Genomic DNA, 27,475 nt, shown 5'->3' with positions numbered 1-27,475 from the left:
TCATGAGTTTCCTTTGCCAGCATAGTTGCGGATACTTAATACTCCATACTTCATAATTTTGCAGCTACGGTTTTTCTGATAAACCCTAAAGAAAAAAGCACCCACAACGAAGATTTTGATTAGCCTCGAACATTCTATCTTCACTGTGCTCCATATCAATGAACTGTGTATTGCATTGGCTCAGCTTAATGATCTAGGTTCACAATCAACCCAGAATAATGGTAAAATACTGCCAATAAATTGCTTTGATACAAATTACTTAAGGGTAGAGCAAACTTTTCCCAAGTTGGTGAAGAAGCTGAAATGCATCTAAATGAACAACTAACACATACTAAAACAGAATGCAATATATTGTCATTTTCTGTAAAGTGGAGATTATACTCACCTTGTGTAAAATTCAAGTAGTAATTCTACCAAATTTATAACCAAAATAAGAACCACCCCCATTTTTTACCATCTTGTCAGTACAGAGTATATTAAACAACAGTACTTCATATACCTCTATAAGGTTGAGGTTTTGATTTCGATTTTTGTCAAACGTGTACATGTACTAGTTCCTCTTTCGAAGTTTTCATCGCACAAAAGAGCAATATCTTAAGGAAGAGTGAGGGAACCATGACGAGAATGCATACAACATTGCTGGTTTCAGTCCTGGTCCTCGGGACAGTCCTTACTGTTTCCGTGTCTGGAAGAGTCGTGCCAGCGGACAAAGTCTATCAGCCTCAAGGACTTGGTTTGTTGGGGCACCCATTCCTTGGGGTCTTCCCCCTCGCCCCTCGGAAGGCCTGGGTTTCTCTTTGGTCCTTTTGGCAGATTTGGTTTCTTCCATGGTTTCCAAGGAAGCCTATACAAGGGTAATCTGAATGCTGAAGCAGTAGCAGCTGCACCATGATCTGAGCACTATGCTAGAAGTATATGTATGAACTATGAATAAAGTATTTTACCTGTTTGGTGAAGTTTGAAATGACACTGTTATTTTCATGCTCTAAACAAAAAAATCATCAACTATTATATGATTCCCGTTGTTTAAGCCTTTGAAACATACAAGGGTAAAGGGTTGCATCGTAACAAAACTTTATAATTTTATTTCATCTGTTAGCACACAATTTGCAGGTTTGTTCAAGGTTAGACATGAGAACAAAGAAGCATTGGAGAAGCAAACAAAATAAACAAATAAATTAAAAGAGCCTCCTTCAACCTCTTCCTTTGCACAGCATGTGGGGACTGTGTAAATAGGTCCGGCGAGACCCTAGCCTGAATCCGTGAATCACAACATCACCCCAAGTATGTGTCTCATATATAGATGGGGCAAAGACAGATCGTTAGAGTATTTTAACAGAGGACAAATTATCAAACCAAGAAAATAACTCTTCAATCTTTTTGGAAAAGCAAGGTTACCAAGTATTCATATCTTCTGCTGCTATACACTGCACTAGGAACAGACAATACAAATTAAATTAATACAAAGTGGCATGTTAAGCAGCTTGTCTACCAAATCCTATGGTAGATAGAACCGCTACCCTTCGCAACTATAGGAGAAATTATCAGTGTATTGTACTGAAATCTCAAGCCACAAGAATAACGACCCTTTAAAAAGGGGCAATGAGTCTTAACAACTTATCAGCTAAAAAAGCTGAAACAAATCTTCCTGTAATCAGAATACAATTGGCAAAATATGCAGAAAATAAGACAGATTATGAAATTTGCATAGTATATCAGGGTGTACCATGCTCACGGTACACCCTGTAGAAAATAAAGGCATTCTTCAAATTAATTTTTTTTTTTAAATGATTCCTCCTTAATTTAAGGGATTTGTTAGTTATTCTCCATATTAATTGTTTCAAAAATAGATTTGATATTTTTGGAGAGATATAATTACAATTTCGAAATACAGAGAGAATTTCCAGAGAGAGAAAATTTTTAGCAGAGAAAATTAATGGCAGGGTGTAAGACATTCGACATGATTCCATTACAAATTTGTTGATAATACGTATAAGAATGAAGATTTGGTTAATAATGAAGATGAATTTGAGGAATTCATAATCAAAAGTGAAGGTAATTTTTTTTTTTTTATATAGGTTTTTTCGTATTAAAATTTTATAATTATAATTACGATGTTGATGCTAATGATAATGTTCTCTTAAATTGTTAAATTTCATAATTTGTGGATTATTTTGTAATCAAAGGAAATTGGTTTTTTTTTTTTCAAAGGTTGAAGATGATGTTTTTTTGATTATGATGAATGTTCCTTTATCACGCGTTCAATTTGTTAATTGTAATGGAATATGTTCTTTAAGTCCGATTAATATGTTCTTTGAGTCTAAATTATATGTTCTCTACGTTACAAATTACGTTCTTTAAGGTATAATGTTCTTTGTGTTTCAATAATATGAACTATGTTATTTTTACTTGAATAATATGTTCTTCTATATTCATGTTCGTTTGTTTTAACTCTTATATTCTTTTGGGTTTTGAGTGATATAGCACATATTATTTTAAAATTAGTTTTTACATCATTTTTAATTATTAAATTATTCATCTTCAATATTATTTATTAAATTTATATTTTTTTATGTTAATAACATTATATTAGTGTGTACATTTTTGTTTTCAGGATCACGATGGTTGATGGAGATATTCTTTTTGGACATCATTTTTTGATGATTGATTTTCAGATCCAAAGAACATCTATAACATTTATAAAGAACATGATTATTTTATGTAATAAGCACCACTTAAATTAAAATATTTAAATTTAACAAGGATGGCCCAAACAAAAATTAAAGAACATTTTCACAATAAGTAATGGATATTATATGACAATAAATGTACATTACAATTACAGTTAGAGAACATGGACATTTAAAATATTTTATCAAAAGATCTAATAAAAATCATAATATTAATAGTGGACATATGGAAGAAATATAGTGCTAATAATTAATTGTACTTTACTTACAAAAATAAAGTACATCAAATTTTCTGATAAAAAACATTATAAAAATATACTCACAAGAATTACACATGACCATTATTATTATAACGAATATTATAATAATTACATAAAAAAAAAATTGTTAAAAGAATATGATTGATTTTGGTAGTTTTTTTTTATTTTTTTATTTTTTATTTTTTTGTTTCACATCCACATGTTCTCTTTCAAATGAATGTTCTTTGTTACAAAGCAACCATGTTCTTTCCACGTTTTTTTAATTTGTTCGTTGCATGCGTTTTATTTTTTGGACAACGCCCAGGTGTACCATGCTCATACTACATCCGGGTGTACAGATCAACGATTAGACAGAATATTGTTGCCAATATGGCTAAAAATGTTTTAACCAAAACCAATCCATCTAATAATTTATAACATTGAATGTTTTGACAAATCATATTGATAAGCTTGTCTAATCTATATTGCCGACAGTATCAATGATAGTATCTCTATCAAAGGCCAACAACAGCCACAACATTTGAATAATATGACCCAATGGGATGAGGTAACCTTGAAGCCCCGATGGCTAATACTAAAAGAAAGAAGAAAGAAATAAGAATGAGAAACCTAAATTAGGGCATCTGAAGTTCCACCAATACAACGGACATCACTTTACAAACTCCCGGATATTGGCATATGGGGATACTCCCCAACCTTATAGTCCTTTTTCTTATAAATTGGAGGCTTAATTAACAATTTGCTGAAGATCAATGACTTCTTTCTAACCTCCACCAGCATCGAAAGACATCAAGAATTTCCTTCTTTGACATGAATAGATAGGAATCTGTTGAAAAATAAGAAAGACCAAACATTCAGTGAGTTTTTTGTACAAATTTCCAGATATGGTGTAGCTTATTAACATAACAGGTATAAACAAAGGATTTGGTGTTCAGAATAAATGCCATTTACATCACAAATTACAATTGCAACAGTTTCCATACAAAAAGGTTTTCAATTTTCCGGGCAAGAGGAGGATCATTGAATAAAGGCAACAAAATCCAATAAAATATACAAGCAGCCCATGAGGAGGAGAGAAACAATGCTGAACTTGTATCAAATGAAGATATTCCAGCATGCTAAACAAACACCTCAGCAAAGACTGTTAAACTAAAAACAAATATCCAACGAAACAAGCCTAGGATGAGAGGACACCAAGCCACCACCTACCCCCAATAACATACAGTAAGGATGGAAGGTGGGTTGCGAGTAGAATCACATCAATAAAATTCGGTCATAAAAAAGAATAAAGCAATAAAATTACATTTCATGACAAGAAACACATCATTTAAGTAAAAGGAACATTAAAAATATATAGGTATGCTCACATAAGATCAATGTTGGAAAAATTAATTTCTACACTTCCAAAAACCATTTCCAAATTAGTAAAAGACTTTATAATCTGAAGTTTTCTGAAGCACATTTTATCTTCAATGTACCATAGCACTTAAAAAAACAAAGCTCTTCAATATCTTTGATGTCCCTGCCTCTCAATCCAATTTCTTGCAATACTTCACATAGTTTGGATTAAGCTAACCTATATTTATTTGTAAAATAAAAAACTGATACTAATATATAATTAAGAATCCCAAAGATAGGGTGAGCTTTTCAGTGAAGCAGAGTGCCGAAGAAACGTTCAGGTAGAGTTGCAAAGAATATATTATTCGCAAATTTATAATCTCCGAGAATAATTAATCAGACCTATTGAGCAATTCTAAGGTCTGAACCAACCAAATTAATCACATAATTTTAACTTGGTGTAACAATTGAGATAAGAGGAAGAGAGCGACAAGCTGACAACTGAGCACCACTGTTGCCAACTCATCTAGCTTCAAGTAAGACTAAAAATGAGTAGAAGCAGCAAGGAGGGTGCAGAAGGTTGATCATTTTGAGCTACACCTCAGCTTCAATTGATCATACAGCAACGAGGAAAAGGCAGAAGCTTCGCCTAAATGAGAAGGAGACCAGCTAGGGCTTCACAAAAACAAGACAGACTAGAGAGGAAGACTGCTATTTGCTTTTTGAGTTGGGCTACATATTTTTTTGGGGTTTGAGAAGGAGGAGGTGGCTTGAGGACTCATTTTTTTAAGTAAAGTAGGGCTCTCAGAATCATGCCTATGTTCAAGATCCCACCATCCCAGGGCTAATTCTTTCCAGTTTACGACTTTGCCTGTCATCCAGATCCTTAAGCTAAATCTGGTGGTCAATGAAATACGATCCAGAGCACAAATGAAAATAGAAAAAAGATTGGGATGTCACCTAAGAGAAGGTACAGGCCCCATAAATCAAAAGCATTAAACTCGGCCAGTGTCAACTTTAAGTGAGTTCATGAAGCCACAACATTACACCAGATAAAGCTGCAACCTATGTCCACAAATACGTAGAACAAGTTGTGCAGCTTCAAGGGCCTATTACAGATAAGACACATGATTAATGACACAAAAAGACAAGGCACAACCAAATCAATGATGTAGGACCTGAAAATATGAAATTGTGATGAATAGATCAGATGACTTTCATTTAACAGATATTCATTCAAGGTATGCACTGATAAAATGAACAGGTATCAGAGAGACTGGTTATGCTAATAATAGAAGCAGGAACAAACCTCAAATTTATCTAGTAGTAGGTAGGTAGATCCTGATTACATCTTTCATTGTCACCTTTCTCCTGCAGGTAGGACACTTCCCCTGAGTAGAAATTGATTTCTTAATGCATGCCCTGCAGAAAATGTGACCACACTTTGTTGTCACCTCTTCAACCAAAGGACTTATGCAAACAGGACAACTGAATGTGGGCTCAGGTGGAGGAGGAGGAGGTGGTGGTGGTGGTGGTGGTGCAACCATGCTTCTTGTTTGCGCTTGACAACTCTTACCATTTCCACACTAACATCAAGAAAGCAGAGAGTATCAAGCCAACAGCAATCATCTATTAAATAATTAATGCCTAAATCCTACAACTAAAACCTGTCCAAACATCACAGATTATCACTACAAATACAATTCCAAAACCTGAAATAACCATCCAAATATAAGGCAGCCAAAACCACTAATCAAATAGCAATGACATTATGAATGTGAGACGATGAAACACAACGATAAAACAAGTGAATCCACAACTGAAGACATCTTACATATTTCACCTTGACAATAAAGTATCATGACCTGCTAATTTACAAAAAACAGGGCAAGTATATACCAAAATGGAGAGAAACTACCTCGGATCCAAATCTAGGCTCTAGAGCATGGTAAAAGGCAAAAATAATTACCATATTTCACTTTATTGAAGCAGCTATGCTAGGGGTCACAACAGTAATTATTCAAACTGATTAGGAAAGTTTTTTTAAAAAACCATGAAAACTCAATTCAACTGTTGGGCTAATTTGGCCAACATTCCAAGCTAAGTTGAGCAATATATTAAACAAAAAATCAAATCAATCCATCATATTTTACACTCTTGCAAGAGAAACAAGCTATATTACACAACCCTAAATAGACAGAACCCAAACTTTCCCTACTGAACCAAGTAAAATTTGGTAGGTATACTAGCAGCTCAGAAAAAATATTACCAAATGTAAAAATTATAAAAAAGTACATACAAAACCTTTGCAATTGTGCCCATTAAAACTTAATTAAGGAAATAAAGAGATTACCCTCTCCCTTTGCAACCCTTGCACTTTATTAAGTTTTGTTACTTGATCAAACTATAACGAGAAACAAGAATAGCCGGCAAGAGTACAGGAAAACACATACTGAAGAGCAAATAGACTCGCAATATATGATAATTACCACGCCATTGCCGCGCCTTTCCGGAATAACATATGATTCACAATTGATGACAGGTGGGTTTGTTGAGCCTCTTTGTCGCTTGTTACGGTTATTAGCAGCAACTCTACTCGAAGATTCTATTCCAAAAACAAAACATACAGCAAAAGTAAGTCCATTGCAGTTTGGTAAAAGAGAGGAAGATTAAACTTATTGATAACACATGTATCAGATAAATCACATTTTGGACACGCAAAACAAATTCTATGAACTTTACCATGTACATTCATTTGAGCAAAAACAGAACCTGCAAACCATCTACTATATTAATAGTGCCCAACAAAGTGTGCCAGATTTTATTCAGAGACTAACAGATCCCAAAACCATCACCTTCACTTTTATAGTTCCACAAATTTTATTCAATATGATCCTACTGAAACCTGACTACCTCATGATTAGCCTCTATGGTACTATATACAGGTACAGTAGCGTGCATCATTAAAACCGATAAGTTGAAATATAAGCTTAGTTTAAAAGGCGCAAAGCGCAAAAGTCATTGGACCCTAGGCGCAAGGCAAAGGCACGTGCCTTGTAGGTGAAGCGCACTATTTATATATAAAGAAAAAAAAAAAAAAAATTGGATTAGACAAGTCTTCAGAAAAAAAATGAAAAAAGGTGAAAGGGGCAATGTGATTAATAGCTAGGGTTCTTCAAATAAAATTAGGGAATATTGTTTATCTCTCCCCTAATATTAAAGTAAAGCTGACCGTTGCAGAGTCACAACGTGCGCCTTTTCCTGCAGAACTAAGGTGCCAGCTCTCGCATCTGGCTGCACCTTGCGCCTAAGGTGCGCTATAAGAATTGTGCATGTGTACATCAATTGATTTAGTCAATGTACAGCATGTTTTAGTTAATAAACTTGTCAAAGGCATAATACCATATCCTTAAAGTAGCCAGCATTCTCCCATAAGTATAAAGAGTTTGCAGTGTATGTTATGCACCTCTTTTCTCCCCCATTCTCCTCACCTATCATTAAGAACTTTCAAAAAAGTCTGCACCACAAAATAATCACACCAGATATCCTTCATCTTTGATTGCACAAAATAAACAAAGTAACCCTCATTTTGAACATTAAATCCACAGTTCACCTACTTCAAATATCAAAGTCTCAAAGACTCTCAGCCGTTTAATAATCCTGGAAAGTCTTCCCCCCAACTCTAAACCAAAATTTTCACAGCAAAGTATTAGGCAACTCGATAAGGAGACATAACAACACCTAAGTTTGTGGAAGATGAGATTAGGTATATACTCTAATCAAAACTCAAAAGGAAGATAATTTGCACAACACATTTTTCAACAGCTTGACCAAGAGCAAAATGTATAATCTAATTACGAAACAAGCAAAACCTAAGGCTTGTTATCATTGCACCACACATTTTTCAACAACAGTACAACTCATCACACACTTAAAAGAAAGCAAGTCCAAGAGAAAGACAATACTTTAATCTAAACTCAAAATAAAGAAAAATCATGATCCACAGGAAAGTGAAAGAAAAGGGATTATTCCATAACCTAATACAACCCTTAACTAAAATGATGAAGAGAAATCCGTTACCCTGATCAATGTCAACAACATTACTTCTAGTTTGATTCCTCCTTGAATTATTTTTGGCCTGCCGTAAGAAAATTAGATTAAAACACAACCATTCAAACTCAATAGTTAAACATACAATAGTTAAACATGCCAATTTTGAAGGATACCCCAACTATAATTAAGCAACCAAAAGGAAAACAATCTACCTCCGCAAAGGCCCTTGGAGAGCATAAAACGACATCGTCATCAAACGAATCCACGTCAATTGGCACAACAACTTGCGGTGCAGACAACGGTTGCCCAGCTTGAACTTGCTGATCAACCGGCGGTGCATGGCTCGATGTGCCAACCTCACAAAAATTATCAGAAGGTGGCACATTGAGATCAACATTTAATACCATTTTACTACGTTGTGAGTTGCGGGCGGTACTCTTGGGAGGAATAACCCTCGAAACCCTTGCGCTCATGCTACAAACAATTTGAGTCACCTATAAAACGCTCCAGCCTAACAACCCTTAAGCATGTAAAACACTAATTAGATGTCAGATCAACTAAAACTACATACACTTAATTTGTTTTACCTCCTTTCACAAACATCAAAAACATATGAAACCCCTCAAATTACCCCAATTAGTTATAATTTTTTAGCATGCTTCCAAAATTAAGAACAGTAATTGCATGAATTTAAGCTTCAAATTCCACTTCACTTCTTACACCCCTCTTCCAAAATAATTATAAATATAAAAAAATATATATATAGTTTCATAAAAAAAGATGTAATCTTGTTTCAAAAACAAGCAATCAAGAGGCTCCCTAACCCTAAAAATTCAATCTTTATGTAACTTCCAACACACCCAAATACCCAATTAACAAAATTCAAATCAGAAACCCTAAAATCAACAATTCCAATTCAATTGACCAAATTGACACAATCAAACAACAAATTGACGATACCCGATCAAAATTCATCAATAATAACATTAACAAATTGAAGATTCTGGAGATAAAAACTACCTGATGATGATGAATTGATGATTCCGGCAGAAAACCCCAAAATGGGGGTAAAATTAAAAAAGACCCAAAATTGTGATTATTTGATAAATCGACTGTAAAAATGAGGAGAGAGAAGGTGGGTAGAGGCGTAGAGACGGTGGAGTGGTGAGTTATATAGGGCGGACCATTGAGGTGTGAACCAGAATAAAGAAGCAGAAGAGAGAAACACGGTTTTTTCTTTCTTTCTTTTGTTTTAGAAAATTGGAAATTTCAAATACTTCCTCCGTTAATATTTACAACATATACTACGTATTAAAAATGGGTGTTAACTATTATTTGCAATAAAGAATTTTCTTTTCTTTTTTGAGTAACTTTTTAAATGACAAAATTTTCGTCATGCCCTAGTTAAAAACTGTTTATATATTAACCTTCTTTGTTATTCTAATTAAATATCCCTAAGCTATTATCCACAAATCTAACATAATGATTCCCACCAAAATTAGCCTCACCTAGATACCCTTTTCCAACCATTCATCAGATCCCTCTTCATCTTCTCACCGACCCTCTTCAATTCATCCCTCAACTACCTCCATTAATGAGGTTGTTAAATCCTTTACCTCTGGAGATCGTTCCAGATTTCAACATTCTCTCTCTTCTCTTCTTTCGATCTAGTTTACCTCATTCAATTCATCCCTCAACTACCTCCATTAATGAGGCTGTTCAGTCATTTACCTCTGAAAATCGTTCCAGATTTCAACACTCTCTCTCTTCTCTTCTTTCGATCTGGTTTAACTCACTCCCTCTCTTCTCCTCTTTCGATTTGGTTTACTTCACTCTCTCTCATCGTTGAAACCCTAATTTCTCTAGATTTTACACCTTATCTGGCTGCGCACCTACTTTCTTCTTTGAAAACCCCAAAAAAATGAGTTCCCCAAACGAGAAGAAACCAGATGAGGACATAATTACGACCTACAAATGCCAGCGTCGTACTGGGAAGATGAGGTTGATTGGAACCCATAGGGAAACTTACCTGGATATGCGTCGTATGTATGGTGTGGGTGCGAAGCTTGCTCCTTACGACTCTGATGAGGAAGATGAGGGGTTTAAGGTTGCAGATCTGGGCAACAACGGTGAGGGTTCGAAGAAGGGTCATGCTGTTGATGTTGTGAAGAGTGAGGATGCTGAACCCCCTTCTGTAGCCCATACGCCGGAAAAGACTGTAGAGGAGGCGGTAGATCTGGGTAGATCTAGGTCTACTGGAGTTGTCTCCGGCAAGAAGAGGGGTAGATATGGGTCCCCTGTTGACGAGGTTGTTGATGGTGATGGGGATGACAACCCTTCCAACTGTGGCTCTAACTAATTTCGCAACGGAACTCTTTTCTGACCCTTAAACTTTGGATTCATTGCGTTCAATTACTCTAAGTCCCTGATTTGCTTGCTGGTTGTGATAATTAGCCTCTGTTTGCTATGTTGTCCCTGATTTGCTTGCTGGTTGTGATAATTAGCTTATGATTACTAAATTGTGGGTTGTTGATAAATGCGGGCATTGTTGTTAAATTCTGGCATTTTTGGGTAATTTTTGGCTATATTAGCCTCTGTTATTATGATAAATTTGGGTAATTTTGCGAATTTGTTGGCTATTTGTGATAATTTCTGTTAGATCTTGATAAATTCTGATTGTTGGCTATTTGTTTGCTTGTGTTTGGGAATTAGGTTGCTATATTAGCCTCTGTTTGCTATGTTATGTTGTGCCTTGTTATTAGTAATTGTTGCATGATGTTGGTAATTTGTGGCTTCTGATTGTTGGCCATTTGCTTGCTTGTGTTTGGGAATTAGGTTGCTTGAGGTTGTTCATATGTGGGTCCTACTTCTTTTGTGGGTTGTGCTTGTTCCTTTGTAGCTTGAGGTTGTTCATAATTGGCACTAATGGCTTTGGGGTTTGTGATATGATGAATGATGATGAACTTGTAGCCTATTGTGAATGGTGTTAGATGTTCTCAGTGAAAACTAATTCAGAGAACATATGTGCATGCATTTCAGTCCTCTACTGTTGGAGTCCCTTCTGTTTTGTTCAGTCCCCTACTGTTGGAGTCCCTTCTAATTAAGGGAACATTGTTGCCTACATGTGTGTTCCTACCTGATGTAGGAGTCCCTTCATGTAGTGTCTGTGTGTGGGAAAAATCCAAGTGGTGAAGGGACTCATTTGACAAAAAAAAAATTCACAAGTTGGAATTGCTCCGACAACTTCAACTGTAAGTTGTTGTTGAGGGAACCACTTATGCAACACCCTCTGATGGATTTAAACTAGTGTGTGTCTGTGTATCACAGTCAAAAACTTAATGTAATCACTTCTTGTACATAAAGCAACCACAATTGATATCATTAAGTTTTTCAAAAGGTTGTACATGTTCAAAAGAAGCTAGTTAAGACTGCCTTACAATATTAACTCTGAATGTAAACAAAATACACCTAACCAATGAAACTCAAACATTTGTCAAACTAAAAACACAAAAGACTACCTATTACGTTTCCATTTGCTTCCTTGCTCTTCATTGGTTATGTGTGGCAGTCTCACTATCACCTTGCTCTTGTGTCTGAGATGGGTTCAGTCTGCATCAACTTGAATACCTTTATCACCTTCATTGCCTTCACCTGTTGATTGATATGAATAAAGTGTTGAGATAATCAACAGCTTGTTGAACCACATTCCTGTCCACTTGTAGTTGTTCTGGCGGCAAGCAAAGTCTTTACAGCCTTTTCTTCCCTTTGTGTGGTGGGGTAAAATTATTCCCCCCTAGATGCTTGAGTATTTCTTCCATGCAACATTGTAGTGTTATCTAACAGTGCTTGTTCAACACTAGATTAAACAAGTAATAATCCCCTTTGACCTTGTCTATGAGTTCCCCCAAGTCCTTAGGGAATGACTGGTACTGTATGGACTGTATGACATTGAACAATCCAAGATCTAGCACATTTAAGTCTGGTGACTGTGCTGGCTGGTAAATGAGCTGTATTTTGAACCTATCTGACTGACATGCATCAATGAATTCCTCATCCTTAGGAATTTGATGAGGTCTGGCATTATCCCACTAAATCCATATGTCCTTAGACAGATGGGGTGGCCATTAAATTTTTATGGTTGGAATGACATTGTTGAGAGGCATTGCCCTGATTGCCTCCTTGTTTACATTCTGTGTTGCCTTAATTTCCACAGTTCTAGCCTCTTTGTTTTTGCTTTTTTTCTTTGCAGTGCTCTCATTAACAAATGGAAATATTCCATACTTTCCATCATGTAGCGCTAGTCCATGGGTGTCAAAAATTGGCTTGCAAATGATTGCCATGAACATGCATTTTACCTTGAATCTTTTGGACTGTTGGCACCTGTATGGATTTGGTTCATTTGGCTGGAGATAGAACCTTTTTGTTTTTGGGTTCAAGTAGAACCATTTTTCATCTATGTGTATGACTTGCTGCATATCCTCAAACTTAGGGTTAGCATTCACTACAGCAGGCAGCAGATGACTTAAAACCCATTTTAGTCTTGCTATCTTGTGGTTGGATGTCAGGGCTGGGTGATTTGTGCTTGTATGTGTTCTCAGCCTCTCTTTTTTCTTTAACTTGTGAATGGTGACATGTGAGATTTTGAGAGCAGCTCCATAGCTTCTCTCAGTTGTCCTTTTGTACAAAAGGGCTGATTGCAGAAACTCATCTGTGTATTATGTTGGTTTGGGTCCAGGTTGCCAAGCTTCTTGCTTCTGAAATCTATCACATTTCGCACTACCATTTGGGATATTATGTCTTTGAATAACCTCTGAATTGTTCACCTGTGTACGTTGAACTTGACTGGTTTCTGTGTTAAAAACCCTCTTGGCAATTCCCCACCTTCCAGTTCAATAGAATAACATCAACAATTTCTCTTTTTTAGGAAACAGTAAGTTATTTCTTGCCTTTGGGATGCTGCATTGTTTCTTCATGTAACACATTGTCTTCAATGTTATGAGTTCCTTCAATGGTGCTTGAATCACTGTCTTCCATATTGCCTTCATCATTTAGCATTTGATCAATGCTGAAAAATCATCATCGAAAATGTCTGCCATGTTTGATAATCTAATTAATGATGTTGAGTTCCATATATTTGAGGACTGATAATGAAGTGGGGTGGCTGTTTTTTTTGTTGTACTAAAGCTGAACCAGAAAAACCTAACGAGATGAAGATGCTGCTTCTGACGTAACACTAATTAGGTTTAGGATGATAGCTTAGTTCTGACTTTTGTGAAGAAACAATGGTGTAATATGGATATGGAACTTTTGGTTTGTATGTGAACTTTGAATGTTGTTTTCTTGCAGGTTGCTTAAATATCCTCCCTTGAATGAAAAATTCAAGTGGAGGGAAAAAATTGGTGTGAACTTTGGCTTCTGTTTTCTGGCAGGCTATTTAAATACCCTCCCTTGAATGAAAAGTTCAAGTGGAGGGAAAAAATTGGTGTGAACTTTGGCTTCTGTTTTCTGGCAGACTATTTAAATACCCTCCCTTGAATGAAAAATTCAAGTGGAGGGAAAAAATTGGTGTGAAAACTGAAATTTTTAAAAAGAGAGTGAAATGTTAGGAGGGAAAATTTTTTTTCCCAAAATTTCAGATTCTCTCTCCTCTTTAAATGAAAACAGGGTCCCCCTTTCGCTCCTTTTTAATCAATTAATCACATGCCCTTGTTTCCAATTACTCTCACTTAAACACCCATTAAAAGTTTTGCATTGGCTCCGTGAAAGGTACAATTGTTGCAAATAACCATTAACGGAGGAAGTAAAACTTATTGCACGACATGTGTAATTTCCAAAATGGGTAATGTCAACAATGGGCTTCTATGAGAGTTGGATACATCTTATCATGTGATGGACTGTATTTTGAGTGTCTCTTTTTCTTTGAAGTTGAACGGTAAAATCATGCCATGTTAACCCGATGAGAGGTCTTTGATATGGAGATTCAATTTTTCCATACTTAAATCTTTTGTGAGTTGATGCCTTTTCAACTTTGTTATCAAAGTTGATTTCGGAGAAGAAAATAAGTGGGGTGAAAATTTATCATGCTGTTGTTTTCTCATTTGTTTTTTTTTTTTTTTTAGATTATAGTATTCTATTTACTAAAGTTACTCTACATGATTGTTCAGCAATTGCTAATATAGAGCATCTTGTCAGAAAGTTTAATCTGGAAACGCTTTTAGTGAATGAGCAACTGTTGACAAGAGAAATGTAATTATTGATGCTTTAAGGATAAGAGAAGTTAAGAGACAAGAAAAAAAAAATCTGGGCGTGCCTACCATCACCGGAAAGTTGAAAAAAGTCATTGTTGCGTGTTTGAATGAATAGAATTTGGAAGATATTGAATGGTTGGAATGGATGCCTTCTATCTAGGCCAGGTAAAGAAGTCTTGATTGAAGCAATGGCATAAGCAATTCCTACTTATATGATGAACGTTTTTAAAATTTCAGATAACCTTATTAATGAGATCCACACTCTTTAATATTGATTTTGGTGGGGTTCGAGGGAGGATGATAGGAAGTTTCATTGGCAAAAATGGGAGAAACGACTCTTCTATCTTACAAAAGCTAATGGTGGAATGAGTTTTAAAGATCTCAAGTGCTTCAATCAAGCTTTCCAGGCTAAACAATTATGGTGCTTGCTTACTAATGAGTCATCATTGCTTTATAAAATTCTCAAAGCAAGGTACTTTAAAAATTCAAATGTTATTAAGTCATATAGGAGATATGACCTAAGCTATGCGTGAAGGAGCATTTGGGGTGCAAAGTCTTTGCTACAAGACGGGTTGACTTGGAGGATGGGTGATGGTCTAAATATCAAGGATTCAAGGTACAAGAAGCCCCTTAGCTAGTAAAAAAAAATGTGCACATTATCCTTCCAAACAGACCTGCTATGTGTGACAAAAATATGACAATCCATTAGTTAATGAATGAGGGATACATTTAGTGAGATGGAGAGATTATTGTTACCATATTTTCTCCATGACTTAAAGCTACGGTTCTTGCTTGTCTATTGTCGTTAAATAGGTGTAAATTAAGATGATCTTTTTTGAAGGTTAGTGAAAAATGAAATCTTTATAGTAAGATCGACATATTGGTTACCAAAGGGGGAGGGGATGTTAACATTGATAGTGGGATAAAGCACAAAGACTTGGTGATCGGTGTGGTGGGTTCGGGAACCTCCAAAACTACACCACTTTTTACGCAGTGATGTAAAAGGAAATTTGGCAATCAAGGATAGATTAGCTTTGCGTAATATATCTAGAGATTCATCTTGCCATGTTTGTGGAACAGCGCTAGAGATGATCTTGCATTCTTTATTAGAGTGTGAGGCAGCAAAGGCAATTTAGGAATACAGTGAGTTCAAAGAAAATCTTGTTGGGGCTTCGAGTACCTCGCTCGCTAAGCTGTGGATTTGGTTGAATTGGAAATGTAGCACTGAGATGATTAGCTCAATGGTTGCGTTTTGGTGGGCATCTTTTGGAGATGTAGACATTTGATACTCTTTGAGAATAAAAGGCTAAACGTTGTTATGATTGCTATGAGTTTCTACAGATTTGTCTATGATTATAATTCACACGCAATAAAAAGGTGCATAGACCTATGCCACTCTCGTTTACTTTAGGTGGAGGTACCTAACTCAGGGGTGCATTAAAGTGTAACACCCTAGAAATTTCTTCCCTTTAAAATACCTGCTTTGCTCTTTTTAAAATAGAAAATTATAAGACATTACTGCCCATCGTGATAATGGCTAAGACAATTATCAAAGACACGCAGCAGAAGACTCGTTTCAAAAGCCATTTAAAATAAAACCAACTTCATAAGTCAAACCAAACGAAAGCGAATTATGTAAAATATTATTTTAGAGACGAATTATATAAACTAAAATCCGTCTCTAAACTAGAAACGGATTTGAAAATCAATTTCTAAACTAGAGACGAATTTTAAATTCCGTCTCTAATATTTCTTTCACTTATTATGAATTATGTACGTAGAAGTAAACAAATAATATTTGGTATAATCGGTAAGAGTTTCAATATGTGACTTTGAGGTAAATCCGTTGCTAAAACCAGCGACCGAAATAAAAATCCGTTGCTAAGTTCAACAACGGAAAACAAATACAACGTCGCTAGACAATAGTTTTGCCAATGGAGTAATTCCGTTTCAAAATCTGTCGCTACCTATATTTAGCAACAGAAAAGATAGCAGCGGATTTGATCTATTGCTAAATGTCTATTTTTTTCGTAGTGACCTATCTGTAAGACAGTAAAAATATCAGTTTCTGACTTCTACAAATTTACTTATCAGTAAGTGTACATCTGAAAGCTGAAAGGAATGAACTTTTTGAAGAAAAATGGTTGATAGCAGCAACCACCAGGAGGTCCGGAATAGAAGAAAAATATTGATCCCATAATTCATTACCTCAAGAACAACTATAGCGGGGAATATATATCAAGTAAAAAACTCGAGGAAGCCCATTTACATGCTGCAAGAAGATCCTGGGAGAAGTGGTGCACATATCAAGTGCCTCGTCGCCTAAGACTGTATCTATAGGACCATACCATATTGTTACTTTATAATCTGTGCCGGATCCTACTCATCCTAGGACGCACAGGTCAGGAGGTAAACCTTTACTTTGATATGATCAAACATTAATTTGTGAAGAATTTGTACTTTGCATGTAAATCTGTGGGAGTCAAACTCGAGACTCATGCTAGATATTCAAGTGACTTGACCAATTGCTGCAACTCCCCTCTCTAATGGTAAAGATACATAGATAAAAGGCTGACCTTTTCCTCTTAATTGGAGTGATAAGTTGGCTGGTGAAATAGATAGATGTTGCTGAGTGTCATTGTTGAGGGTCATCACCGCACTCTTGATGCTGCTTTCTTATAGAATGTAGTACATTTTTTTATGAAATGATGCCAAAGCTAAAACAACGGAGAGGAATATATTTCATTATAAAATTCAGAAATTCTTAATGAAACAGCCATCAAAGTTGGCTTTAGTGGAAAGCATGTAGAGAATGAAGTTTTACACATTTACTGCTCTAGAATAGAGATGATACTAACCTGTATGAGTTTGGTTTTATCATGGAAAGGAGTTTCAGATCCAACAGTGGAAGCTGGGACGCTTTTGGATGCATTTCCAAACTGACCAACATCCTGGTGGTTGCTATCCGTTGGCTTGACTTTTAATCTTTTACCTCCTCCATAGGTGTCATCATTATCAGCTCTACCTAGAGTCAATCCTCTTGCAACAATTGAATCCTCATCCAATAGAGGAATTCTTCCCCAATTTACGAAGGATCGCTCCTCTTTAGCCCTTGTGAAAGCACCTGTAAAACCCTCAACTTGCTGGGGATCAGTATTCCAGACACCCCATGCAGGAATTGCTGTCCCTTTATCTGGCTGTAAAGGTTTTAACAAGTTATTGGTAATGCAGATTTTGTTCATAATTTTACAATAAAGAAGCCAAAGATCAATTGATGATGGAAACTGATTATGAAAAATTGTTTCTTGATAAAATTAAAGAGCACTTACAGTTTGATTACCCCGCTCAGCTGGAGGTCGTTGCTGAAGCCTGCCTCTTTTCTGATGAATAGATGAAGACAGAGTTTCAGAAGTAGCCATAGAAGAATTGGACCCTCTACTTGCATTACTCAGCTGATGACGACCATCTGCCTTAAATTTAGTTCCAACAGTTGTAGAAGGCCTAGCTCTATTGTTGACATCTCGGTTGAGCTGGGGCTTAATGGGGTCTGGTACAGGTACTGCAGTCTTATTTTTCCGAGCCTCTTTCCAATCACCAAAATGAGGCAATTTAGAACGGCCCTCTTTAGCTGGAGGTTCACTTACACCGGGAGGTGCATCAGAAGAAGGTTCTGGTGTGACAGTATGCCCGATCTTATTGTTCTTCCTAACATTTTCAAAGCTCTGGGTAAAACCAGCCTCATCTTCACCCTCCCAAGAACCAAACGGTGGCACCATTTGTGCTTCTCGTTTTGGTTCTGATTTAGATGGTGCAGGATCAGCCTGAGTTGAAGGATCCATACGAGTTTGCATGTGTCGGTTCAATTGAGGTACATCAGAAGGTTCTGGTGTGACAGTAAGCTCACTCTTAGTACCCTTTCTAACACTGTCCAAGCATTTGGTAAAACCAACTTCCCCAACACCTCCCCTAGCACCAAATTGTGGCACCTTTGATCGTGCGTCTTGTTGTAATTCTGGCATATATAGCTAGTGGAGGCTGAGGAGGAGCCTGAGTTGGAGCTAGTATGTCTCGGTTCTTCTCTTATATTGCATTGTCAAAGTACACTCTAATTTTTTCCACCTCCCCTTGAACCAAAATTTGATACTTTAGACTGCAGAGTATATTGAGAACAATGGATACTGTGATATCAGCCCTTCTTTCTTATTCATTAATCAGAGTAAAAGCTTGTTTGAATGTCCAGATTTTTCATACACATACACAACGCAAATACTGAACTACATCAGAATGCCAGGGAAAAATTATAATTCATAAAAGAATTCTATTAGCGTGCAATGACGTATCAGCAAAAAATATTCCCAGCCCCATGAGTTATGCATTGTTGGAAGTTAAAGTGAAAAATGACAAAATATTAGCAAGTTTCTTGTTTAAATATAGCACACAATTAACCAAAAAAACTGTATTCAAACTTATGTGTTGTAAAACATCATCTTTAATATATAAAGTGCAAAACATTTATCTATACCAAATAAAGTACCTATCTCACTATCCATATTCCTCATAGAAGTAGCAAATAGTTTAAATTTGAACCTGCATTTTGTAGACAGATAAATTTGTACTTTCTTATTTAATACTTGGAGAGGAAAAATGAAGAACTTTTTACATCAACTTTGTTTTCTCTTATTGGTTAAAAAAACCTTCAGTATTAGAAAAAAATAACAGCACTTACTAGAACCAAATTTGACTGGGATTTTGTATTTCCGTAATTGACTGATGAAAGTGTTTCATCCACTGATCCACCTCCAGAAGCAAATTTGACTGGGATTTTGTATTCCCTTCAGGACAGGAGTCACAGGACTTTCAAGACATAAAGATACTGTAGATTCTCAACTGTAACCCATTGTCCTATCCGGGCTGACGGTTAGGCTTACAGGATCAATTTGCAGTGCTGCAGGCTTAGCTCAACTTAATGATCCTTCATCAATTTAACTTTGAAGAAAAGAAATCTCCTGGTGCCTTCCCCTTCAAGGCTTCAAGAGTCGTGTATGTTACAGATATTATATCTTAATAGATAGCAAAACTATTACAAAATTAATTAAAGAATCATGCTGACCTCAAGTGTGAGACTTGGTTAAGTGCAATCAGCCCTACGCGGAATGCAACGTGCAGGCTATTTTAGAGCTAAACAATGAAAGGTCAGACGAGTATACTGCTACTGTAGGTTGATCCTATCTTATTTCAAAAGTCATTTTCCCATCAAGAAAAAATCACTCCGGAGTATTTTTTTACATTCTTTGCATTTGTTTTTTGATCCTCGCTAAAGGTTGACAGCAGCAACCACCAGAAAATCTGGAACAGAAGAAAAATGGATCCTCACAATTCACTACCTCAAGAACAACTTGAGTGGGTGATATCCATACGGGGAAAACTCAAGGAAGCACGACAATATGCTGCAAGAAAACCATGGGAGAAGTGGTGCATATATCGAGTCCCTTGTCGCCTAAGAGAAGTTCAAGAGAGCAGGAAAACCTATGAGCCCCAGACCATATCCATAGGGCCATTCCATACCGGTAGTGAACAAGTTCTGGATATGGATCGCCACAAGTGGATTGCTCTGAACCAAATCTTAGAGCGCACAGGTCAGGACCTAAACCTTTACCTTGATACCATCAAAGAAGTTGAAGAACAAGCGCGAGCTTATTATCAGCAACAATTTGTGCATCTAAGCAGCAATAAGTTTGTAGAGATGATGGTCCTTGATGGTTGCTTCATCCTAGAGCTCTTCAGATGTTATCCGGGTTCAGGTACAAAGGGCAATCCCGTTTTCTGTAACCAGAGAATAATTGATGACATTCTGTTAGACATGGTATTGCTAGAAAACCAAATTCCACTTTTCATACTTGACAGGCTACTTAGGCTAATGCACACAGCTGGTAATCCTGAAGCGTTCCAAAAAGAGCAGGCTATGACTTTAGCTCTGAACTTCTTCAACCCTGAATGGCTGACAGGTAATGTTATATTTTCTGGTTGAATTGATCTTCAGAACATAGAGAAAGCCGTATTTTTTTAATTAGCAAAAATAACGTTTATACAGTATATGGACAAGCTCAATGCATCTTAACAAGAAAAATCAGTATTTAGAGTGATCATAATGTATCAACAACTCCTAAATTTTTTTTTTTTTTTTTTGTAATTTCAAAAAAAAAGTAAAGGAACTGATATTCTAATAATTCAAAGATAGTCTGTGATTCATCTTACAGAACTACTTGTATAGAAGCTATGAGCAACTTCTTTACTAAAAGGCTCAGGAAACATCATTAACAAAGCGCAATACTGATTGCGCATCTCACCATTAACTACCTGCTACAACTTTTACTTAATATCCACCTTGACAGGTAAACCTATGTCCATACAAGAATTCAATGAGCTGAAACTCTCTCTCGAGCAGGAAGAGTGCGTTCATGTCCTTGATGTTTTCAGGCAAAGTCTACTACGTGCAAGGCCTCAACAGGGCACCAATTTCAGACATCAATTTCAACGGAGGGTATGTGATAAGCTTCTCCCTGGGTGGTTGAAGCGGTGGCTATATCGCCTACACGCCAATAGAGTCCCAAATAGAATTCCAAGGCGTGGACAAGTCATACATAGGGTCACAGAGCTCAGAGAGGGAGGAGTAAAATTCAGGAAGCAAAACACCAACTGTTTCTGGGATATCAGGTTCAAGAACGGGGTTCTTGAAATCCCTTCAATTTGGATACAAGATAGTACAATGACCATTCTTCTGAATGTTACAGCCTTTGAGCACTGTCATATGAAGATGAGTGATGCTGTGATTGCGTCATATGTGGTGTTCATGGAATGCTTGATAAAATCCCAGAAGATGTGGGCCACCTTCACCATTGTGGAATCATTCAACATCTTCTTGGACATGATTCTGAAGTTGTTGACATGTTCAAAAGCATATCTAAAGAAATGTTAGTGGATGCACATGGTGGTAATTACTACGCAAAACTATCCGAACAAGTGAATGCTTACTACAACCAGAGAAGAAATAGATGGCGAGCAAGCCTGATTCATAATTATTTTTATAATCCTTGGGCTATCATCTCACTGGTTGCTGCTGTTATTCTATTGATTCTTACCGCGATACAGAGCTTCTATGCAGTTTATGCTTACTACAGGCCGAATTATTAAAAAAAATAATTTTGCCTTGCTAGTTTCTGCACTGCTAAATCCCTTTCTTATCCAACAGTTCATCTTGTTCCAACCGATGAACACACAAGTTAGCTGACAGTGCAAAAGTATCAACTTTGAAGACATAGAAGGAGTGGTATTTGTGTCATAAAAACTTGGTTTGGTGACACACAGAATTACAGTGCTCATACTGCTCAACTATGATTGTATGAATAGATTGCCTTCTCATAATATAAAAACATATCAGTTTCCAACTTCTGCAAATTACTCATCATAACAAAAAGAACTAGCACCTTGTGCTGGGAAACAAGGTATCATCAAGCGCCAAGTACTAGAAGCTTTCCGTCTCATCTCCATGAAGGGTTCAGAAGCTATTTACGAAAGTATGAGCCTCAATCTGCAAATAAGCTCAATGCATTATTTGCCAATTTTCTGCAAAAGGATGCGAACTATAAATTTATCTGAATCATATCTTATATATGGAGTTTAACGAAAAGCTTAAATTTTACTAACTCCATAAAGTATAAAATCCAAGATATAACTACAAGCCAAATGGCCATATTTATAAAGATAATACGAGTACTACAAAACAAATGGCCATATTTATACGAGGGGGATGTATTTATCAAGACTCAGGACATACCTTTCCTTTTGGTTGGAGTGATAAGTTGGCAGGTGATATGTAGTGTCATTTTTGAGGGTCAGCTCTGCATTCTGGATGCCGGAAGTGATCTGCTGGTCTCTTGGAATGGACGATGTTTCTTTCTTAAAGAAAGAAGTGCCTTTTTGATGGAATGTATGCCAAAACTGAAGCAACGGAGAAGAAAATGTCACAAAATCCAGCTCATAAAATCAGAAAATCTGTTTCTTAATGAAAGAGGCACTCAGTGATGGCTTCAGTCAAGAACACATACGAAATCAGGTTTTACACATTTACAAGGATAGAGATGGAGATGTTACTGACCTGTTGGAGTTAGTTTTTCTTCCGGAGAGGAGTATTAGATCCATCCTTGGAAGCTGGGAAGTCCCTAGATGTATTTCTAGAGTTACCAACAATCCAACATCATTTTCATTGCCACCCCTTGGCTCACCTTTAAATCTTCTACTGCCCCCATAAACCAGCTGATCATTGGCCCTAGGTAGACGATGAACTCTTTCAGCAATCCAATCCTCATCAAGTATAGGAAACCTTGCATTATTGATGGGTTCCCTGAATTCCTCATCACTACAGGCAAATCTGCGCCCCCCAGAACGGCAGCGACGACGAGCAATATAATGTCGCATGGAATGACCAACCTTATCAGAAGGTATGCAGTCATCTGAGTTCAACTGAAACGCATCAGAAGGTTTTGAGGTGACCATGTGCTTATTCTTGTTGTTCTTCCAAACATAGCCAAAACACCGTTTGTAACCAGCTTCACCTTCACGCTCTCGAACACCAAGCTGTGGCACTTTTGACTGTGATTTAGCTGATGCAGGACGTACCAAAACTGAAGGATTGTCATGAAGACGCATATCTCCATTCATCAGGAATTCATTATTGGATTCCTGTTTATTTTCAAATAAGCAGTGTATATGAGCGTGAAATGACGTATCAGTAACTAGGGACACTTTGAGGTTGGGATTCCCCGACTTTCAAAGTGTCTAGCCCATTAATCTGGGCTGAATTGACCGGAAACACTAAGAGAGTTATCGATTACTTGTAGTTGTAAACAGCAAAATATTATAATGGGTCCATATATTGTCATGTTTTTATTCATAATCCATTCACTTACATTATCACTATCTATGCCAAATAGATTAATAGAAGTAGCAACAAGTTCAAAACTGGACCTGCATATGTAACTCAAGTAGACAGATAGATTTCAAGGTTCTGCTAACGCTTTGAGAGGTAACTTGAAGTAATTTTTAACATCAACTTAGCTTGCAATATTTCATGCTCATCGTTTAAAAATTTTTGGGAAACATTCACTAAAATGGTAAAAACAGTTTTCATTACTTTATAAAAAAGAAAAAAAAAATTAAAAATTGCAGCACTTTCCTCCTGCCTTACTTGATTGACTGATGAAAATTTAAATGTTTCATTTGCTGGAGGTTCACTTACCTCGCGATTCAATTGAGGGGCATCAGAATAAGGTTCTGGTATGAAAGTACGCCCTTTGTTATAGTTGTTTATAACATTTACAAAGTTCTGGCTATGACCAACATCGCCTCCACCATCCCAAGCACCAAACTGTGGCATGTTTGGTCGTTCTTCTGGAGTAGCTGGTGGAGAATAAGCCTGAGCCAGAGGATGTATGTCTTGATTCATCTGGTCCTCAATCTCTTGTACTGTGGAGCTGGTTTCCCCTACATTTGGCTGGTATAAGGGGAAGAAAAAGAAACAAAGCAAATAAAAATCACCTTAGCATCCTAACAAAGATACAGGGGGATACAAATTTTTTTTTTGGTGATAAGATCTGTTTCACACAGGAATTAAATGAGCTCATAAACATAGTTTCTTGTGAAGAAAGTACTCTGCATACTCAGTTGGCTTCATTGAATGAAGTCTGAAGAAGTGAAGAGTACGTACAGACTGATGTTTTACCTGCATGAGACCAGATTTCTTCCAGAGAGGAGATTCAGATTCTGCCATAGAAATTGGGAAGCCCTGGGATGCAATTCCAATTTGACCAACAACCCTGATATCACTTTGCTCAACTGCTAATCTTCTACCTTTCCGATAATCCCATGGATCATCGGCTCTAGCTAGGGGCTGAACTCTTTCAGCAATACAATCCTCGTCCAGTAGTGGAAACCTTGCAATACAGTCATCGGGTCTAGCTAGAGGCTGAGCTCTTTCAGAAATACAATCCTTATCTACTAGTGGAAACCTTGCAGTACAATCATCAGCTCTAGCTAGAGGCCAAACTCTTTCAAAGATACAGTCCTCGTCCAGTAGTGGAAACCTTGCAATAAAATCATCAGCTCTATCTAGAGACCGAACTCTTTCAGCAGTACAATCCTCGTCTAGTAGGGGAAACCTTGCAATACAATCATTGGCTGATTTGGCTCTAGCTAGACCCTGAGCTAAAGGATTTAATTGAACATGCATGTCTCCTTTTATCTGGGGTTCTTTTTTAAACATTGTAAGCTCTCTTTTATTTACTTTCTGTTTATTTTCAAACTTAATAATGCAGCCAGCAACTTTGTCTCTATTATCTGAGGCACCAAACTGGAGGACTTTAGATTGATGTTCCTTTGGATCTGCTTTAGGGTCATCTGGATTTAACATCCGTCTATTATTATTCTTCTCTTTTCCTGCATTGTCCAAGTAAACTGAGCAATTTTCTCCACTCTCCCATGAATCAAACTTCGATGCTGTGGACTAAAGAGAATAAAGAGCACAAGAGGTGTTAGTGATTTCAGCACTTATCTTCTTGCTCTTTAATCAGAGTAAATGTCCAAGTATGTCATACGCAGCAAAAATACTAGTTAAATACATCAGGATGTCAGATTACTTCTCTGTAAAAGATTTTATGAGCTCAAACAAACCAGTATGATTGTATTAGTAAATTCCCCAAGCCCCATGAGTTGTGCATTGTTAGAAGTTGAATTTTAAAGATTAACACTTAAAATGTGAAACTGTTGTCCATTAGTGTCAGCAGGAATCTAGGACAGTTCAGTAAGCAAGAATGATTTTCAGGTTGCAGATTGTCCGTCAAACACAGGGCTATCTACAGAAAAGTAAAAGGCATTGGCATACGTGTGAGGGGAAATCTAAATCTCGATTAACATATAACAAATTAACAATTACACACCAATAGATACCGGATCATGTACTAAGCCCCAAGTCGATTACTAATACTATGCAAATAACACAGGAGAAACAGAAACAAAAGTACAGGACCTTAATCGCTTAATCAACCTCAAATATATTTTTGACATGATGTGAAATAAAACTTGATTTACCTTTCACACCAAATGCATCAACAGACACCATACACCAGCATTTATTGGTTTTCAGTACAGGCAACGCTTGCAGATATCTTTCGAAACAGTTCTATACATGGAGATACTTAGACAGTTACACAGTACATTACATTGTTGTACCAAAATCTCCATCTCAGAACCTGCAAATACATATAAATTAGAGACGTTTTTATTTTTCCAATTTCTGTCATTCTGAAACATGCAATTAAGAAACAAGTTTGCACATTTACGCATATAAAAGCAGTCTTATTTTTACTGTCTTACAGCCCTGATTACTCGAACCCGGTGCATCCTCCATATTAGAACAAAGTAGGGAGTATGACATATGATCACAATGTAAAAGGATAGTAATACACACATTGATATGGTTCTGGCTGTCAAAATACCAAAATTAAGGTAGGTGAATACTGATCAGCAGAAAAAACTAGTGTATTCTGAACGTTGGGTGCAGAGAAAGCCTGAAGAAGAAATAGTGGGAAAGTGTACATTATCTTTCAGTTAGGCAATGCCGAACAGGTGATGTGCACATTCTTGGTTGTTTCGTATTCAGTTATTCACTGCCTCGGCCATCGGTAGGTGTCTCAAGTGTGCTGTGGTAACAATATTTACTGTGTGCCTATATGCACGAGTAATTTGCTAATACGGAGTAACATTTTGGTTGTCAATTCCTTGATTTCCTTCCCTTCTCTGGTTCTACCCTTGAATTAAATTTTATAGCTTATGGCCTATCGGCGGGTGTTAACCCGTTCAATAATTGTGTTCGAGCCTGTACTCCCACTCTCGTAGGTGAAAGTTATTCGGATAATTATTATAAATTGAACAGAATTATTAGTTTAGAATGGATCGGAAAAAAACAAAAGATGACGGTTTGGATTTGATTTTTTAAACAGAAAATAGAACTAAAAATCGAATTTCGTCCCCATCTATAATCTATCTATAATTATGATTAAAGCAAAAATCATTATTAATTTTTTAAGGGAAAAAAGAACTTAGCTTGAATTGTATAATGCAAGCCACTAAAATGATCTAGAGAATTCTTGATATTGGAGATAATTAGAAATATGGTTCGCAAATATGAATACAAGAATGATGAAGAAACTTCTAGAATAATCCAACCAATTCGATCTTCCAAGCTCCATGTACAACTATAAATATAGGTCATGAGTAATCAATCGAAAAACATACATACATACATACACACAAGAAGCCATACTATTTGCCTTTATCAATTTCCTATTATAATTTCAATCTCAACTACACATTGACTAAGTTTATTAATAATGTCAAAAATCATAACATGATATATATAAGAGCAAAAGAAGTATAATGTTACGGCCAAGGAATGATTTAGTGGTCATATTTAAATAGCTTGTCAAAATAGATTTGTTTCGGTGAGTAACATATTTAGAAAAAGACTATAAAGGATTTATGAAAATTAATCAGTTGACCAGAGAGCGAAGCAAAATCAGCTAACTTAAGGCTTTCATAACCGAAGTGGTGGGATAAGTTGTTCAGAAGAAAACTCAGGGAAGATTAATGAAAAGTTGAAGAATTATGGGGATGAAGATGGAAAAGTTTTCATCCATATTATTATTACTTACGAAATGGAGTTCCAAGCTCGAAAAATTATGAATATCCAATGAATTTTTCTGACGCTAACGATCTCTTTTCGTCACTCTAACATCTTATCTTTTCATACAGAAAAGCAGTGGCGTATTTAGAA

General features: G+C 36.5%; 2 protein-coding genes and 1 pseudogene across 4 annotated transcripts; 1 reads left to right on the top strand and 2 right to left on the bottom strand.

Moving 5' to 3' along the window:
• Nucleotides 1–3,391: 3,391 nt before the first annotated feature.
• On the bottom strand, nucleotides 3,392–9,630 carry LOC110687760 (polycomb protein Pcl-like). 3 transcript variants are annotated; one of them, XM_021864389.1, is made up of 6 exons: nucleotides 9,362–9,630; nucleotides 8,554–8,878; nucleotides 8,369–8,426; nucleotides 6,778–6,893; nucleotides 5,598–5,874; nucleotides 3,392–3,776 (listed from the first exon to the last, which is right to left on the bottom strand). In XM_021864389.1, exons 2-5 carry the CDS (start codon nucleotides 8,812–8,814, stop codon nucleotides 5,605–5,607), a joined length of 705 nt encoding a protein of 234 aa, XP_021720081.1. In that variant the 5' UTR covers nucleotides 8,815–8,878; nucleotides 9,362–9,630; the 3' UTR covers nucleotides 3,392–3,776; nucleotides 5,598–5,604. The 3 variants fall into 3 exon arrangements, with proteins under 3 accessions (XP_021720081.1, XP_021720080.1, XP_021720082.1); XM_021864388.1 differs by having other exon boundaries at nucleotides 8,554–8,861; XM_021864390.1 differs by having other exon boundaries at nucleotides 8,554–8,852.
• A 6,798-nt stretch (nucleotides 9,631–16,428) lies between these two features.
• LOC110687759 lies at nucleotides 16,429–18,951 on the bottom strand. The gene is made up of 3 exons (XM_021864387.1): nucleotides 17,919–18,951; nucleotides 17,448–17,786; nucleotides 16,429–17,306 (listed from the first exon to the last, which is right to left on the bottom strand). The coding sequence occupies exons 1-3, from the start codon at nucleotides 18,606–18,608 to the stop codon at nucleotides 17,241–17,243; spliced, it is 1,095 nt and encodes a 364-aa protein (XP_021720079.1). The 5' UTR covers nucleotides 18,609–18,951; the 3' UTR covers nucleotides 16,429–17,240.
• A 901-nt stretch (nucleotides 18,952–19,852) lies between these two features.
• On the top strand, nucleotides 19,853–22,024 carry LOC110687758 (annotated as a pseudogene).
• The last annotated feature ends 5,451 nt before the right edge of the window (nucleotides 22,025–27,475 follow it).

The sequence above is a fragment of the Chenopodium quinoa genome, unplaced genomic scaffold (assembly GCF_001683475.1).
Source record: "Chenopodium quinoa cultivar QQ74 unplaced genomic scaffold, ASM168347v1, whole genome shotgun sequence".
Classification (NCBI taxonomy): Eukaryota; Viridiplantae; Streptophyta; class Magnoliopsida; order Caryophyllales; family Amaranthaceae; genus Chenopodium; species Chenopodium quinoa.
The sequence above is the reverse complement of the archived record's forward strand: the minus strand, read 5'-3'. Positions and strand labels throughout refer to the sequence as shown.

What these genes read in the sequence shown, in the direction of transcription:
- LOC110687759 (XM_021864387.1), bottom strand. Translation starts at nt 18,608, where the DNA reads ATGCCAGAATTACAACAAGACGCACGATCAAAGGTGCCACAATTTGGT. An exon ending in CTGAGCGGGGTAATCAAACT is followed by an intron (nt 17,787 to 17,918) that starts GTAAGTGCTCTT and finishes AAACCTTTACAG; the next exon opens with CCAGATAAAGGGACAGCAAT. An exon ending in ATAAAACCAAACTCATACAG is followed by an intron (nt 17,307 to 17,447) that starts GTTAGTATCATC and finishes CCGTTGTTTTAG; the next exon opens with CTTTGGCATCATTTCATAAA.
- LOC110687760 (XM_021864389.1), bottom strand. Translation starts at nt 8,814, where the DNA reads ATGAGCGCAAGGGTTTCGAGGGTTATTCCTCCCAAGAGTACCGCCCGC. An exon ending in CTCCAAGGGCCTTTGCGGAG is followed by an intron (nt 8,427 to 8,553) that starts GTAGATTGTTTT and finishes TTCTTACGGCAG; the next exon opens with GCCAAAAATAATTCAAGGAG. An exon ending in TGTTGTTGACATTGATCAGG is followed by an intron (nt 6,894 to 8,368) that starts GTAACGGATTTC and finishes TTTTTGGAATAG; the next exon opens with AATCTTCGAGTAGAGTTGCT.